General features: G+C 56.4%; 1 protein-coding gene across 3 annotated transcripts in view; it reads left to right on the top strand.

Annotated features, from left to right (window-relative positions):
* The window catches only part of LOC116957197 (programmed cell death protein 10-like), a 34,002-nt gene extending 29,366 nt beyond the window's left edge, over positions 1 to 4,636 (top strand). For all 3 annotated transcript variants that reach the window (XM_032979211.2, XM_032979210.2, XM_032979209.2), the window contains exon 9: positions 2,741 to 4,636. In XM_032979211.2, the coding sequence (XP_032835102.2) occupies positions 2,741 to 2,828 (88 nt within the window). In that variant the 3' untranslated portion in view covers positions 2,829 to 4,636. The remainder of the gene's footprint in view (positions 1 to 2,740) is intronic.
* The last annotated feature ends 10,405 nt before the right edge of the window (positions 4,637 to 15,041 follow it).

Here is a 15,041-nt window from a genome sequence, read left to right as displayed (position 1 = left end):
GACTCACACAGAAACCCATAGACTCACACCAAGAGCCATAGACCCACACAGAGACACATAGTCTCACGTAGAGAGCCATAGACTCACACAGAGACCCATAGACTCACACCAAGAGCCATAGACTCACACAGAGACCCATAGACTCACACAGAGACATAGACTCACACAATTACTCACACAGAGAGCCATAGACTCACACAGAGACCCATAGACTCATCCAGAGAGCCATAGACTCACACAGAGAGCCATAGACTCACACCAAGAGCCACAGACTCACACAGAGACCCATAGACTCACAAAGAGACCCACAGACTCACACAGAGACCCATAGACTCACACCAAGAGCCACAGACTCATGTAGAGATGCATGTGTTCACACACGTGTGTGTACGTGTTCACACGCGTGTGTGTATGTGTTCACGTGTGTATATGAGCGTGCGTGTGTATGTGTTAACGTGTGTATGTTAACGTGCGTGTGAATGTGTTGACGTGTGTATGTTAACATGTGTGTACGTGTTCACGTGTGTATGTTAACGTGTGTGAATGTGTTCGCGTGTGCATGTTAACGTGTGTGAATGTGTTCACGTGTGTATGTCAACGTGCGTGTGAATGTGTTCACGTGTGTATATTAGCGTGCATGTGTGTGTGTGTTCACGTGTGTATATGAACGTGCGTGTGTACAGTGAGGGAAAAAAGTATTTGATCCCCTGCTGATTTTGTACATTTGCCCACTGATAAAGAAATGATCAGTCTATAATTTTAATGGTAGGTTTATTTGAACAGTGGGAGACAGAATAACAACAACAAAAATCCAGAAAAACGCATGTCAAAAATCTTATAAATTGATTTGCATTTTAATGAGGGAAATAAGTATTTGACCCCCTCTCAATCAGAAAGATTTCTGTCTCCCAGGTGTCTTTTATACAGGTAACGAGCTGAGATTAGGAGCACACTCTTAAAGGGAGTGCTCCTAATCTCAGCTTGTTACCTGTATAAAAGACACTTGTCCACAGAAGCAATCAATCAGATTCCAAACTCTCCACCATGGCCAAGACCAAAGAGCTCTCCAAGGATGTCAGGGACAAGATTGTAGACCTACACAAGGCTGGAATGGGCTACAAGACCATTGCCAAGCAGCTTGGTGAGAAGGTGACAACAGTTGGTGCGATTATTCGCAGATGGAAGAAACACAAAAGAACTGTCAATCTCCCTCGGCTTGGGGCTCCATGCAAGATCTCACCTCGTGGAGTTGCAATGATCATGAGAACGGTGAGGAATCAGCCCAGAACTACACGGGAGGATCTTGTCAATGATCTCAAGGCAGCTGGGACCATAGTCACCAAGAAAACAATTGGTAACACACTACGCCGTGAAGGACTGAAATCCTGCAGTGCCCGCAAGGTCCCCCTGCTCAAAAAAGCACATATATATGCCCGTTTGAAGTTTGCCAATGAACATCTGAATGATTTAGAGGACAACTGGGTGAAAGTGTTGTGGTCAGATGAGACCAAAATGGAGCTCTTTGGCATCAACTTAACTCGCCGTGTTTGGAGGAGGAGGAATGCTGCCTATGACCCCAAGAACACCATCCCCACTGTCAAACATGGAGGTGGAAACATTATGCTTTGGGGGTGTTTTTCTGCTAAGGGGACAGGACAACTTCACCGCATCAAAGGGACGATGGACGGGGCCATGTACCGTCAAATCTTGGGTGAGAACCTCCTTCCCTCAGCCAGGGCATTAACAATGGGTCGTGGATGGGTATTCCAGCATGACAATGACCCAAAACACACAGCCAAGGCAACAAAGGAGTGGCTCAAGAAGAAGCACATTAAGGTCCTGGAGTGGCCTAGCCAGTCTCCAGACCTTAATCCCATAGAAAATCTGTGGAGGGAGTTGAAGGTTCGAGTTGCCAAACGTCAGTCTCGAAACCTTAATGACTTGTTGAAGATCTGCAAAGAGAAGTGGGACAAAATCCCTCCTGAGATGTGTGCAAACCTGGTGGCCAACTACAAGAAACGTCTGACCTCTGTGATTGCCAACAAGGGTTTTGCCACCAAGTACTAAGTCATGCTTTGCAGAGGGGTCAAATCCTTATTTCCCTCAAGAAAATGCAAATCAATTTATAACATTGTTGACATGCGTTTTTCTGGATTTTTGTTGTTGTTATTCTGTCTCTCACTGTTCAAATAAACCTACCATTAAAATTTTAGACTGATCATTTCTTTGTCAGTGGGCAAACGTACAAAATCAGCAGGGGATCAAATGCTTTATCCCCTCACTGTATGTGTTCACGTGTGTATATGAACGTGTGTGTATGTGTTCACATGTGTACGTGTGCACGTGTGTTTGTTAACGTGCGTGTGTGTGTTCACGTGTGTATGTTAACATGTGTGAACGTGTTCACGTGTGTATGTTAACGTGCGTGTGTACGTGTGTATGTTAACGTGTGTGTATGTGTTCACGTGTGTATGTAACGTGCGTGTGTATGTGTTGACGTGTGTGTGTGTGAACGTGTGTGTGTGAACATGTGTGTGTGTGTTCACGTGTGTATGTGAACGTGCGTGTGTACGTGTGTATGTTAACGTGTGCGTGTGTGTTCACGTGTGTATGTTAATGTGTGCGTATGTGTTCACGTGTGTATGTTAACGTGCGTGTGTATGTGTTGACGTGTGTGTGTGTGAACGTGTGCGTGTGTGTTGACGTGTGTATGTGAACGTGTGTGTGCGTGCGTGTACAGGCCCGTGAACGTCTTCATCAGTGCCAACAGACTCATCCACCAGACCAACGCCATCCTGCAGACCTTCAGGGGTCTCCCCTCACCCTAGCAGCCCCTCACACACCCCCTCACCCAGCCCCTCACCCACCCCCTCACCCACCCCCTCACCCTCACCCACCCCCTCACCCAGCCCCTCACCCACCCCCTCACCCACTCCCTCACCCACTCCCTCACCCACCCCCTCACCCACCCCCTCACCCACCCCCTCACCCACCCCCTCACCCACCCACTCAGTCATCCCCTCACCCACCCCCTCACCCACCCCCTCACCCACCCCCTCACCCACCCCCTCACCCACCCCCTCACCCACCCCCTCAATCACCCCCTCAATCACCCCCTCACCCACCCCCTCACCCACCCCCTCACCCACCCCCTCAATCACCCCCTCAATCACTCCCACACCCACCCCCTCAATCACCCCCTCAATCACCCCCTCAATCACCCCCTCAATCACCCCCTCAATCACCCCCTCAATCACCCCATCAATCACTATCGCTCCCCAGACACACACACACGCAGACACACACACACTCACACATACACACACACAGACACACTCACACATACACACATACACACAGACACACACACACTCACACACACACAGACACACACACACAACAACAACCGCCATTCGCCACTAAGTGGCGGTGACGTCACCACGACGCTTGTGCCAGGCCATGTGCACCTTGAGGCCACGTGAAGTGTCGAACGCCCACTGGCAGGAGGTCACGGGGCAGACCCAGGTGCCACGGGTCGACTGACTGAGATGGCTGGCTTATGCACCACCTGTGCCCCCTACTGTGCCAACCTGCTGTGCTTTAGCCACCCGGCGCTCCGCTCGTTGTTGTGAGCGTCGCTCCTCCGCCCTCCGTTGTTGTTGGAGGGCGACTGCCTCCAACTGCCCAGTAGCAGCGTCCTTCACGAGCCTCTTCCACAGAGGGCGATCTTGACACCGCTGGTACCGGTCATCGGCAAGTCCACTCAGCTCCACGTCCTCCTGTACCACAACACTCCATCTCTTCTCTCGCCCGTGCCGCGCCCGTTTAGCCCCCTCGATCCGGCCGAACAAAAGCTGTTTCGGCATGCGGTGGCTGGGCATGCGGGCTACATGGCCCAGCCAACGCAGCCTTGCCTGCTGGAGGAGCTCACCGATGGGAACTTGCCCAGATCTTTCAAGGATTTATGAGCTCACACAATCCAGCCTCGTTAAACCTAGGATGGATCGTAGACAGGCCAGCCTAAATGCTTCTAACCGGCGAAGATGTTTCATTAGGGGGGGTCCACGTTTCGCAAAGCGTAGAGAAGGGAGGGAATGACCGTGGCCGAGAAGACCTGAAGCTTAGTGCGGAGCGACAGACCAGGTAGCTTCCACACAGCGTTGCGCAACCGATGAAAAGATATTGCCGCTCGACTGATTCGGAGTGAGACCTCTGCTGTTAAACTGGAGCCAGTCATAAGCACACTGCCCAGGTATGGGAAACTCTCCACTCTCTCCACAACTGCCCCATCACCGATTGGGAGTTGTGGGGGTGGAGTGTCCGATGGTACAAAATTCCCAGGCAGGTACTTAGTTTTGGTGGGGCTGATGGTAAGGCCCCACCTCTTAGTGGCAAGCTCCAGTTTCAGCAGCAGCGTCTCCAACTCGTCCTCTGAATGAGCAGCTATTACCTTCACAGGTGCTGCTCGCTATCAGCACTTGCCCCTACAGCCTGTTGAGGCTATACGGGGGATCTTTGTCCGTGTGCGCGTTTGATGTCTCACGGCGCGCGTGTGACTTCCAGCAGAGCGTGTGTACATTGCCAATGGTAACGGTTGCAATTTTACCGAAAATAAATCCGAGGTTTAACAGTTAAAGGTGTTCCCGTGACTGGATTAAAGCCAGCCAAGGAAAAAAATCCCCCCCGTGTAGCCTCTAACAAGGCAGTAGGGGCAAGTGCTGTTAGCGAGTAGCAGCAGCAGCTATACACAAAGATCCCCCGTGTAGTCTCTAACAAGGCTGTAGGGGCAAGTGCTGTTAGCGAGTAGCAGCAGCACCTACACACAGACAAAGGTCCCCTGTGTAGCCTCTAACAAGGCAGTAGGGGCAAGTGCTGTTAGCGAGTAGCAGCAGCACCTACACACAGACAAAGATCCCCTGTGTAGCCTCTAACAGGCTGTAGGGGCAAGTGCTGTTAGCGAGTAGCAGCAGCACCTATACACAGACAAAGGTCCCCCGTGTAGCCTCTAACAAGGCAGTAGGGGCAAGTGATGTTAGCGAGTAGCAGCAGCACCTATACACAGACAAAGGTCCCCCGTGTAGCCTCTAACAGGCTGTAGGGGCAAGTGCTGTTAGCGAGTAGCAGCAGCACCTATACACAGACAAAGGTCCCCCGTGTAGCCTCTAACAGGCTGTAGGGGCAAGTGCTGTTAGCGAGCAGCGCCTGTGAAGGCTACCGGCGCTGTGGCACACGAGGGGGCTGGGTGGCCGGAACCACCACGCCCGGCCGCCTTTGTCTCCCCAGCGGCGATGTTTGCTGCACACAGCACCAGGTACTCATTTGAGGCTGAGTCGACCTAGGGGAGGCCCAATACCGGTTCAGGATAATCGTCACCGGGTGTGTTGGTTGCCGTGAGCGGGAATCGAACCCGGGTCGCCGGGTACGTAGCGCTAACCGCTGCACCACCGCTCCCCATCACAATCACCACCTTCACTATCACCACCACCACTTTAACCATCATCACCATCACCACCACCTTCACCACCACCTTCACCACCACGTTCACCACCATCACCACAATCACCACTTTCACCATCATCACCACCACCATCATCACCACCACCACCACCACCTTCACCATCACTACCACCTTCACCATCATCACCACCTTCACCATCATCACCACCACCTTCACCATCATCACCACCACCACCTTCACCATCACCACCACAACCACCTTCACCATCATCACCACCACCTTCACCATTATCACCACCACCACCTTCATCATCAACAACACCACCTTCACCACCACCATCATCACCACCACCTTCATCATCACCACCACCACCTTCATCATCACCAGCACCACCACCATCATCACCACCTTTATCACCATCATCACCACCACCATCACCTTCACCATCATCACCACCACCATCACCTTCATCATCACCACCACCTTCACCATCATCACCACCTTCATCACCATCATCACCACCACCACCTTCACCATCATCACCACCACCACCATCACCACCACCTTTATCACCACCTTCACCACCATCATCACCACCATCACCTTCACCATCATCACCACCACCACCATCGTCAACACCACCACCTTCACCACCACCACCTTCACCACCACCTTCACCACCACCACCTTCACTATCACCACCTTCACCACCACCTTCACCACCAACAGCAACCGCCATTCGCCACTAAGTGGCGGTGACGTCACCACGACGCTTGTGCCAGGACATGTGCACCTTGAGGCCACGTGAAGTGTCGAACGCCCGCTGGCAGGTCACGGGGCAGACCCAGGTGCCACGGGTCGACTGACTGAGATGACTGGCTGATGCACCACCTGTGCCCCCTACTGTGCCAACCTGCTGTGCTTTAGTCACCCGGCGCTCTGCTCGTTGTTGTGAGCGTCGCTCCTCCGCCCTCCGTTGTTGTTGGAGGGCGACTGCCTCCAACTGCCCAGTAGCGTCCTTCACGAGCCTCCTCCACAGAGGCCGATCTTGACACCGCTGGTACCAGTCATCGGCAAGTCCACTCAGGGGTAGTGGTAGCGGCAGGGGTAGTGGCAGGGGTAGTGGCAGGGGTTGTGGCAGGGGTAGTGGCAGGGGTAGTGGCAGGGGTAGTGGTAGCGGCAGGGGTAGTGGTGGTGGTAGTGGTGGTGGTAGTGGCAGGGGTAGCGGCAGAGGTAGTGGTGGTGGTAGTGGCAGGGGTAGCGGCAGGGGTAGTGGCAGGGGTAGTGGCAGGGGTAGTGGCAGGGGTAGTGGTAGTGGCAGTGGTAGGGGTAGTGGCAGGGGTAGCGGCAGGGGTAGTGGCAGGGGTAGTGGTAGGGGTAGTGGTAGTGGCAGGGGTAGTGACAGAGGTAGTGGCAGGGGTAGTGGTAGTGGCAGTGGTAGGGGTAGTGGCAGGGGTAGCGGCAAGGGTAGTGGCAGGGGTAGCGGCAGGGGTAGTGGTAGGGGTAGTGGCAGGGGTAGCGGCAAGGGTAGTGGCAGGGGTAGTGGCAGGGGTAGTGGTAGGGGTAGCGGCAGGGGTAGTGGCAGGGGTAGTGGCAGGGGTAGTGGCAGGGGTAGTGGTAGCGGCAGGGGTAGTGGCAGGGGTAGTGGTAGGGGTAGTGGCAGGGGTAGTGGCAGGGGTAGTGGCAGGGGTAGGGGTAGTGGCAGGGGTAGTGGTAGGGGTAGCGGCAGGGGTAGTGGTAGTGGCAGGGGTAGCGGCAGGGGTAGTGGTAGGGGTAGCGGCAGGGGTAGTGGCAGGGGTAGTGGTAGGTGTAGTGGCAGGGGTAGTGGTAGGGGTAGTGGCAGGGGTAGTGGCAGGGGTAGGGGTAGTCGCAGGGGTAGGGGTAGCGGCAGGGGCAGGGGTAGTGGCAGGGGTAGTGGCAGGGGTAGTGGCAGGGGTAGCGGCAGGGGTAGTGGCAGGGGTAGGCGTAGTGGTAGGGGTAGTGGCAGGGGTAGTGGCAGGGGTAGTGGCAGGGGTAGTGGCAGGGGTAGCGGCAGGGGTAGTGGTAGTGGCAGGGGTAGCGGCAGGGGTAGTGGTAGTGGCAGGGGTAGTGGCAGGGGTAGTGGCAGGGGTAGCGGCAGGAGTAGTGGTAGTGGCAGGGGTAGTGGCAGGGGTAGTGGTGGTGGTAGCGGCAGGGGTAGTGGCAGGGGTAGTGGCAGGGGTAGCGGCAGGGGTAGCGGCAGGGGTAGTGGCAGGGGTAGCGGCAGGGGTAGGGGCAGGGGTAGTGGCAGGGGTAGCGGCAGGGGTAGCGGCAGGGGTAGTGGCAGGGGTAGCGGCAGGGGTAGCGGCAGGGGTAGTGGTGGTGGTAGCGGCAGGGGTAGTGGCATGGGTAGTGGCAGGGGTAGTGGCAGGGGTTGTGGCAGGGGTAGTGGTAGTGGCAGGGGTTGTGGTAGTGGCAGGGGTGGTGGCAGGGGTAGCGGCAGGGGTAGTGGCAGGGGTAGTGGCAGGGGTAGTGGCAGAGGTTGTGGCAGGGGTAGTGGTAGTGGCAGGGGTAGTGGCAGGGGTTGTGGCAGGGGTGGTGGTGGTAGTGGTTGTGGTAGTGGTGGTGGTAGTTGCAGGGGTAGCGGCAGGGGTAGTGGCAGGGGTAGTGGCATGGGTAGCGGCAGGGGTAGTGGCAGGGGTTGTCTCCCCTGCCGCTACGAACCACCGTGGGTGCCTCTCGTCACCACCACAGCAACAACCCCGCGACTATTTTCTGACGCCCGTTCGTTACCTCCCTCCCTCACCCCTCCCCTCACCCCTCACCCCTCCCTCCCTCTCCCTCCCTTTCCTCCCCTCCCCTCCCTCCCCTCACCCTCCATCCCCTCCCCTCACCCCTCCCTCACCCCTCCCCTCACCCTCCATCCCCTCCCTCCCTCCCCTCACCCCTCCCCTCCCTCCCCCTCCCTTCCCTCCCGCCCACCCTCCTTCCCTCCCGATCTGTCCCCCCCCCCCCCCACCGGGGTATTTACGTTCACTGTGTCTAGAACTTCTTTCACACCGTACGTAGCCACCCGTGCTGTGTGTGTTGAACTTCTTTCACACCGTACGTAGCCAACCGTGCTGTGTGTGTGTGTGTTGAACTTCTTCCGAGGTCGACTCTGCAGTCAAATGCCGTGCGGTAGCGAACATCGCCACTGGGAGAGAGACAAAGGCGGCCGGGCGTGGTGCTGGCCACCCACCCCCCTCGTGTGTCACAGCGCCGGTAGCCTTCATAGGTGCTGCTCGCTAACAGCACTTGCCCCTACAGCCTGTTAGAGGCTACACGGGGGATCTTTGTCTGTGTATAGGTGCTGCTGCTACTCGCTAACAGCACTTGCCCCTACAGCCTGTTAGAGGCTACACGGGGGATCTTTGTCTGTGTATAGGTGCTGCTGCTCGCTACTAACAGCACTTGCCCCTACTGTCTGTTAGAGGCTACACGGGGGATCTTTGTCTGTGTATAGGCTCTGCTGCTGTTCGCTACTAACAGCACTTGCCCCTACAGCCTGTTAGAGTTGCATCTCTGACCAGCAACCACCTGGCCAGTGAACTGGAGCACGCACAGCAAGCCCTCAGGATCAACTGATTCTCTGACCGTACAATTCCGCAAAGCCAGCTTTCAGCACATAGCTTCAGCACAATTAACAAATCTACCGGTCACGCTCCTTGTCGCTTTAAAATATCGTTTCAGAATCCACGTGGGAGACAATGGAAATGTATTTGTGTACATAATAGTAATACAGTATTATTCATGTCTACATCGGATTGGGAACATGTAGACAATACGACTACCTCTTCGGCTGCCACTATGTCGACTAAATGTAGGGACAATTTGATTTCCAAATTCAATCGCCTCTCCAAACAAAAAATCGGATCCACACACCGAAAAGATAGACGTCAACAAAGTTGTAATTAATCGCGGTAACAGTTAAATTTCTGATGGCCTGAAATCCGTTTTAGCTAAAGGTCTAAACTTTGCTGTCACACCGAGACACATAACCTTAACTAACTCACTCACCCACTCACTCACCCACTCACCCACTCACTCACCCACTCACTCACTCTCCCACTCACTCACTCACCCATACACTCACCCACACATACACTCACCCACTCACTCACCCACCCACTCACCCACCCAAACACTCACCCACCCACCCACTCACCCACCCATACACTCACCCACCCATACACTCACCCACTCACCCATACACTCACCCACACATACACTCACCCACCCATACACCCACTCACTCACCCACACACTCACCCACCCATACACTCACCCCCACATACACTCACCCACCCATACACTCAACCACTCACCCACTCACTCACTCACCCACTCACCCATACACTCACCCACACATACACCCACCCACCCATACACCCACTCACACATACACCCACTCACACATACACCCACTCACACATACACTCACCCACCCATACACCCACTCACACATACACTCACCCACCCACCCATACACACACCCACCCACCCATACACTCACCCACCCAAACACTCACCCACCCACACATACACTCACCCACCCACCCACTCACCCACCCATACACTCACCTACCCACCCAGACACTCACCCACCTATACACTCACCCACCCACCCATACACACACCCACCCACCCATACACTCACCCACACATACACTCACCCACCCACCAATACACTCACCTACCCACACACTCACCCACCCATACACTCACCCACACATACACTCACCCACCCACACACTCACCCACACATACACTCACCCACACATACACTCACCTACTCACTCACCCACCCACTCATTCACTCACCCACTCACTCACCCACCCACCCACACATACACTCACACACCCACCCACCCACTCACTCACCCACACACTCACCCACCCATACACTCACCCCCACATACACTCACCCACCCATACACTCAACCACTCACCCACTCACTCACTCACCCACTCACCCATACACTCACCCACACATACACCCACCCACCCATACACCCACCCACCCATACACTCACCCACACATACACTCACCTACCCACACACTCACCCACCCATACACCCACTCACACATACACTCACCCACCCACCCACTCACCCACTCACCCACGCCCACTGTGCTTGCTTCGCCTGTACATGATAGACCATTGACAGGTCGTGAACTTGTCAACCTACAGCTCAGGGTCGTTAATCAAGTCAGGAAAGGCAATCGCTCCGCCGTGGGGGGTGAGGGGGGGGGTGAGGGGGGGGTGAGGGGGGGTGAGGGGGGGCGGAACAAGGTCGGTGCGTGGCTAAAAAGGGGATAGCACAAGGCCGGCCTTGCGTCTCTCGCCGTGACCTGCTGAGAGTCACACAGAGAGACAGAGAGACGAGGGTGAGTGGGTGGGTGGGTGAGTGAGTGGGTGAGTGAGTGGGTGGGTGAGTGGGTGGGTGGGTGAGTGAGTGGGTGGGTGAGTGGGTGAGTGAGTGGGTAGGTGGGTGAGTGAGTGAGTGGGTGAGTGGGTGGGTGGATGGGTGAGTGGGTGAGTGGGTTAGTGAGTGGGTGAGTGGGTGGGTGAGTGGGTGGGTGAGTGGGTGGGTGAGTGTGTGGGTGAGTAAGTGGGTGAGTGAGTGGGTGAGTGGGTGGGTGAGTGGGTGGGTGAGTGGGTGGGTGGGTGAGTGAGTGGGTGAGTGGGTGGGTGAGTGGGTTAGTGGGTGGGTGAGTGGGTTAGTGGGTGAGTGGGTGGGTGAGTGGGTGGGTGGGTGAGTGGGTGAGTGAGTGGGTGGGTGAGTGAGTGGGTGAGTGGGTGGGTGAGTGGGTGGGTGAGTGGGTGAGTGGGTGGGTGAGTGGGTGAGTGGGTGGGTAGGTGAGTGGGTGGGTGAGTGGGTGGGTGAGTGGGTGAGTGAGTGGGTAGGTGGGTGAGTGAGTGAGTGGGTGAGTGGGTGGGTGGGTGAGTGGGTGAGTGGGTGGGTGAGTGGGTGAGTGGGTGGGTGAGTGGGTGGGTGTGTGAGTGGGTGGGTGAGTGGGTGGGTGGGTGAGTGAGTGGGTGAGTGGGTGGGTGAGTGGGGTAGTGGGTGGGTGGGTGAGTGGGTGGGTGGGTGAGTGAGTGGGTGTGTGAGTGTGAGTGGGTGAGTGGGTGTGTGGGTGAGTGGGTGGGTGAGTGTGTGAGTGGGTGGGTGAGTGGGTGAGTGGATGAGTGAGTGGGTGAGTGGGTGGGTGAGTGTGTGGGTGAGTGGGTGAGTGGGTGGGTGGGTGAGTGAGTGGGTGAGTGTGTGGTGAGTGGGTGAGTGAGTGGGTGGGTGAGTGGGTGAGTGAGTGAGTGGGTGAGTGAGTGAGTGGGTGGTGGGTGAGTGTGTGGATGAGTGGGTGAGTGGGTGGGTGGGTGAGTGGGTGAGTGAGTGGGTGGGTGAGTGGGTGGGTGAGTGGGTGAGTGAGTGGGTGAGTGAGTGAGTGGGTGAGTGGGTGGGTGAGTGTGTGGGTGAGTGGGTGAGTGGGTGGGTGGGTGAGTGGGTGGGTGAGTGGGTGGGTGAGTGAGTGGGTGAGTGGGTAGGTGAGTGGGTTAGAGGGTGAGTGGGTGGGTGGGTGAGTGGGTGGGTGGGTGAGTGGGTGAGTGGGTGGGTGAGTGAGTGGGTGAGTGGGTGGGTGAGTGGGTTAGTGGGTGAGTGGGTGGGTGAGTGGGTGAGTGGGTTGGTGAGTGAGTGAGTGGGTGAGTGGGTGGGTGAGTGGGTGAGTGAGTGAGTGAGTGGGTGGGTGCGTGGGTGAGTGAGTGGGTGAGTGGGTGAGTGAGTGGGTGGGTGAGTGTGTGGGTGAGTGGGTGAGTGAGTGGGTGAGTGGGTGAGTAAGTGGGTGAGTGGGTGAGTGGGTGAGTGGGTGGGTGAGTGGATGGGTGAGTGACTGAGTGAGTGGGTGGGTGAGTGAGTGGGTGAGTGAGTGGGTGAGTGGGTGAGTGGGTGGGTGAGTGGGTGAGTGGGTGAGTGGGTGGGTGGGAGTGAGTTGGTGAGTGGGTAGGTGAGTGGGTTAGAGTGTGAGTGGGTGGGTGGGTGAGTGGGTGGGTGGGTGGGTGAGTGGGTGAGTGGGTGGGTGAGTGAGTGGGTGAGTGGGTGGGTGAATGGGTTAGTGGGTGAGTGGGTGGGTGAGTGGGTGCGTGGGTTGGTGAGTGAGTGGGTGGGTTAGTGGGTGAGTGAGTGAGTGGGTGAGTGGGTGCGTGGATGAGTGAGTGGGTGAGTGAGTGGGTGGGTGAGTGTGTGGGTGAGTGGGTGAGTGAATGGGTGAGTGGGTGAGTAAGTGGGTGAGTGGGTGAGTGGATGAGTGAGTGGGTGAGTGGGTGAGTGGGTGGGTGAGTGGATGGGTGAGTGACTGAGTGAGTGACTGGGTGAGTGGATGGGTGAGTGGGTGGGTGAGTGGGTGAGTGGGCGGGTGAGTGGGTGGGTGAGTGGGTGAGTGGGTGGGTGGGTGAGTGAGCGGGTGAGTGGGTGAGTGAGTGGGTGGGTGACTGGGTGAGTGGGTGAGTGAGTGAGTGGGTGAGTGAGTGAGTGAGTGGATGAGTGAGTGGGTGAGTGGGTGAGTGGGTGGGTGGGTGGTGAGTGGGTGGGTGGGTGGAGTGGTGAGTGAGTGAGTGGGTGGGTGAGTGAGTGATGTGGGTGGGTGAGTGGGTGGGTGAGTGAGTGGGTGAGTGAGTGGGTGAGTGAGTGGGTGAGTGAGTGAGTGGTGAGTGGGTGGGTGAGTGTGTGGGTGATTGGGTGAGTGGGTGGGTGGGTGAGTGAGTGGGTGAGTGGGTAGGTGAGTGGGTTAGAGGGTGAGTGGGTGGGTGGGTGAGTGGATGGGTGGGTGGGTGAGTGGGTGAGTGGGTGGGTGAGTGAGTGGGTGAGTGGGTGGGTGAGTGGGTTAGTGGGAGAGTGGGTGGGTGAGTGGGTGAGTGGGTTGGTGAGTGAGTGAGTGGGTGAGTGGGTGGGTGAGTGGGTGAGTGAGTGAGTGAGTGGGTGGGTGAGTGGGTGCGTGGGTGAGTGAGTGGGTGAATGGGTGAGTGAGTGGGTGGGTGAGTGTGTGGTTGAGGGTGAGTGAGTGGGTGAGTGGGTGAGTAAGTGAGTGAGTGGGTGAGTGGATGAGTGAGTGAGTGGATGAGTGGAGTGGGTGGTGAGTGGTGGGGTGAGTGGGTGGGTGGAGTGGGTGAGTGTGTGGGTGTGGGTGAGTGAGTGGTGAGGTGAGTGAGGGTGTGTGGGTGAGTGAGTGGGTGAGTGGATGAGTGAGTGGGTGAGTGGGTGGGTGAGTGGGTGAGTGAGTGGGTGAGTGTGTGGGTGAGTGGGTGAGTGAGTGAGTGAGTGTGTGGGTGAGTGGGGGAGTGAGTGGCTGAGTGGGTGAGTGAGTGGGTGAGTGGGTGGGTGAGTGGATGAGTGAGTGGGTGAGTGGGTGGGTGAGTGGGTGAGTGAGTGGGTAAGTGGGTGAGTGTGTGGGTGAGTGGGTGGGCAGGTGAGTAGGTGGGTGGGTGGGCGGGTGAGTGGGTGGGTGAGTGGTTGAGTGGGTGAGTGTGAGTGGGTGAGGGTGGGTGAGTGTGAGTGGGTGAGTGGGATGGGTGAGTGGGTAAGTGGGATGGGTGAGTGGGTGGGTAGGGGAGTGGGTGGGTGAGTGGGTGGGTGGGTGAGTGGGTGAGTGGGTGGGTGTGTGAGTAGGTGAGTGGGTGGGTGGGTGTGTGGGTGGGTGAGTGGGTGAGGGTGGGTGAGTGTGGGATGGGTGAGTGGGTGAGTGGGATGGGTGAGTGGGTGAGGGTGGGTGAGTGTGAGTGGGTGAGTGGGATGGGTGAGTGAGTGAATAGGCGTGGCATTGTGAGTGTGTGAGTGAGTGAGTGAATAGGAGTGGCATTGTGTGTGAGTGAGTGAATAGGAGTGGCACTGTGAGTGTGTGTGAGTGAATAGGAGTGGCATTGTGAGTGTGTGAAGGAGTGAATAGGAGTGGCACTTTGAGTGTGTGAGTGAGTGAATAGGAGTGGCATTGTGAGTGTGTGAGTGAGTGAATAGGAGTGGCACTGTGAGTGTGTGAGTGACTGAGTGAATAGGAGTGGCACTGTGAGTGTGTGAGTGAGTGAGTGAATAGGCGTGGCACTGTGAGTGTGTGAGTGAGTGAATAGGAGTGGCATTGTGTGTGTGTGAGTGAATAGGCGTGACACTGTGAGTGTGTGAGTGAGTGAATAGGAGTGGCACTGTGAGTGTGTGAGTGAGTGAATAGGAGTGGCACTGTGAATGTGTGAGTGAGTGAATAGGCGTGGGACAGTGAGGGTGTGAGTGAGTGAATAGGAGTGTTACTGTGAGTGTGTGAGTGAGTGAATAGGCGTGGGACTGTGAGTATGTGAGTGAATAGGAGTGGCACTGTGAGTGTGTGAGTGAGTGAATAGGAGTGGCACTGTGAGTGTGTGAGTGAGTGAATAGGAGTGGCACTGTGAGTGTGAGTGAGTGAATAGGAGTGGCACTGTGAGTGTGTGAGTGAGTGAATAGGTGTTGCACTGTGAGTGAGTGAATAGGAGTGGCACTGTGAGTGTGTGAGTGAGTGAATAGGAGTGGCACTGTGAGTGTGTGAGTGAGTAAATAGGAGTGGCAC

Source organism: Petromyzon marinus, chromosome 70 (assembly GCF_048934315.1).
Source record: "Petromyzon marinus isolate PM22_M1 ecotype Great Lakes invasive population chromosome 70, UKy_Petmar_22M1.pri1.0, whole genome shotgun sequence".
NCBI classification, from domain to species: Eukaryota; Metazoa; Chordata; class Hyperoartia; order Petromyzontiformes; family Petromyzontidae; genus Petromyzon; species Petromyzon marinus.
Note: the sequence above shows the minus strand (reverse complement) of the source record. Positions and strands in the feature narration are given on the sequence as shown.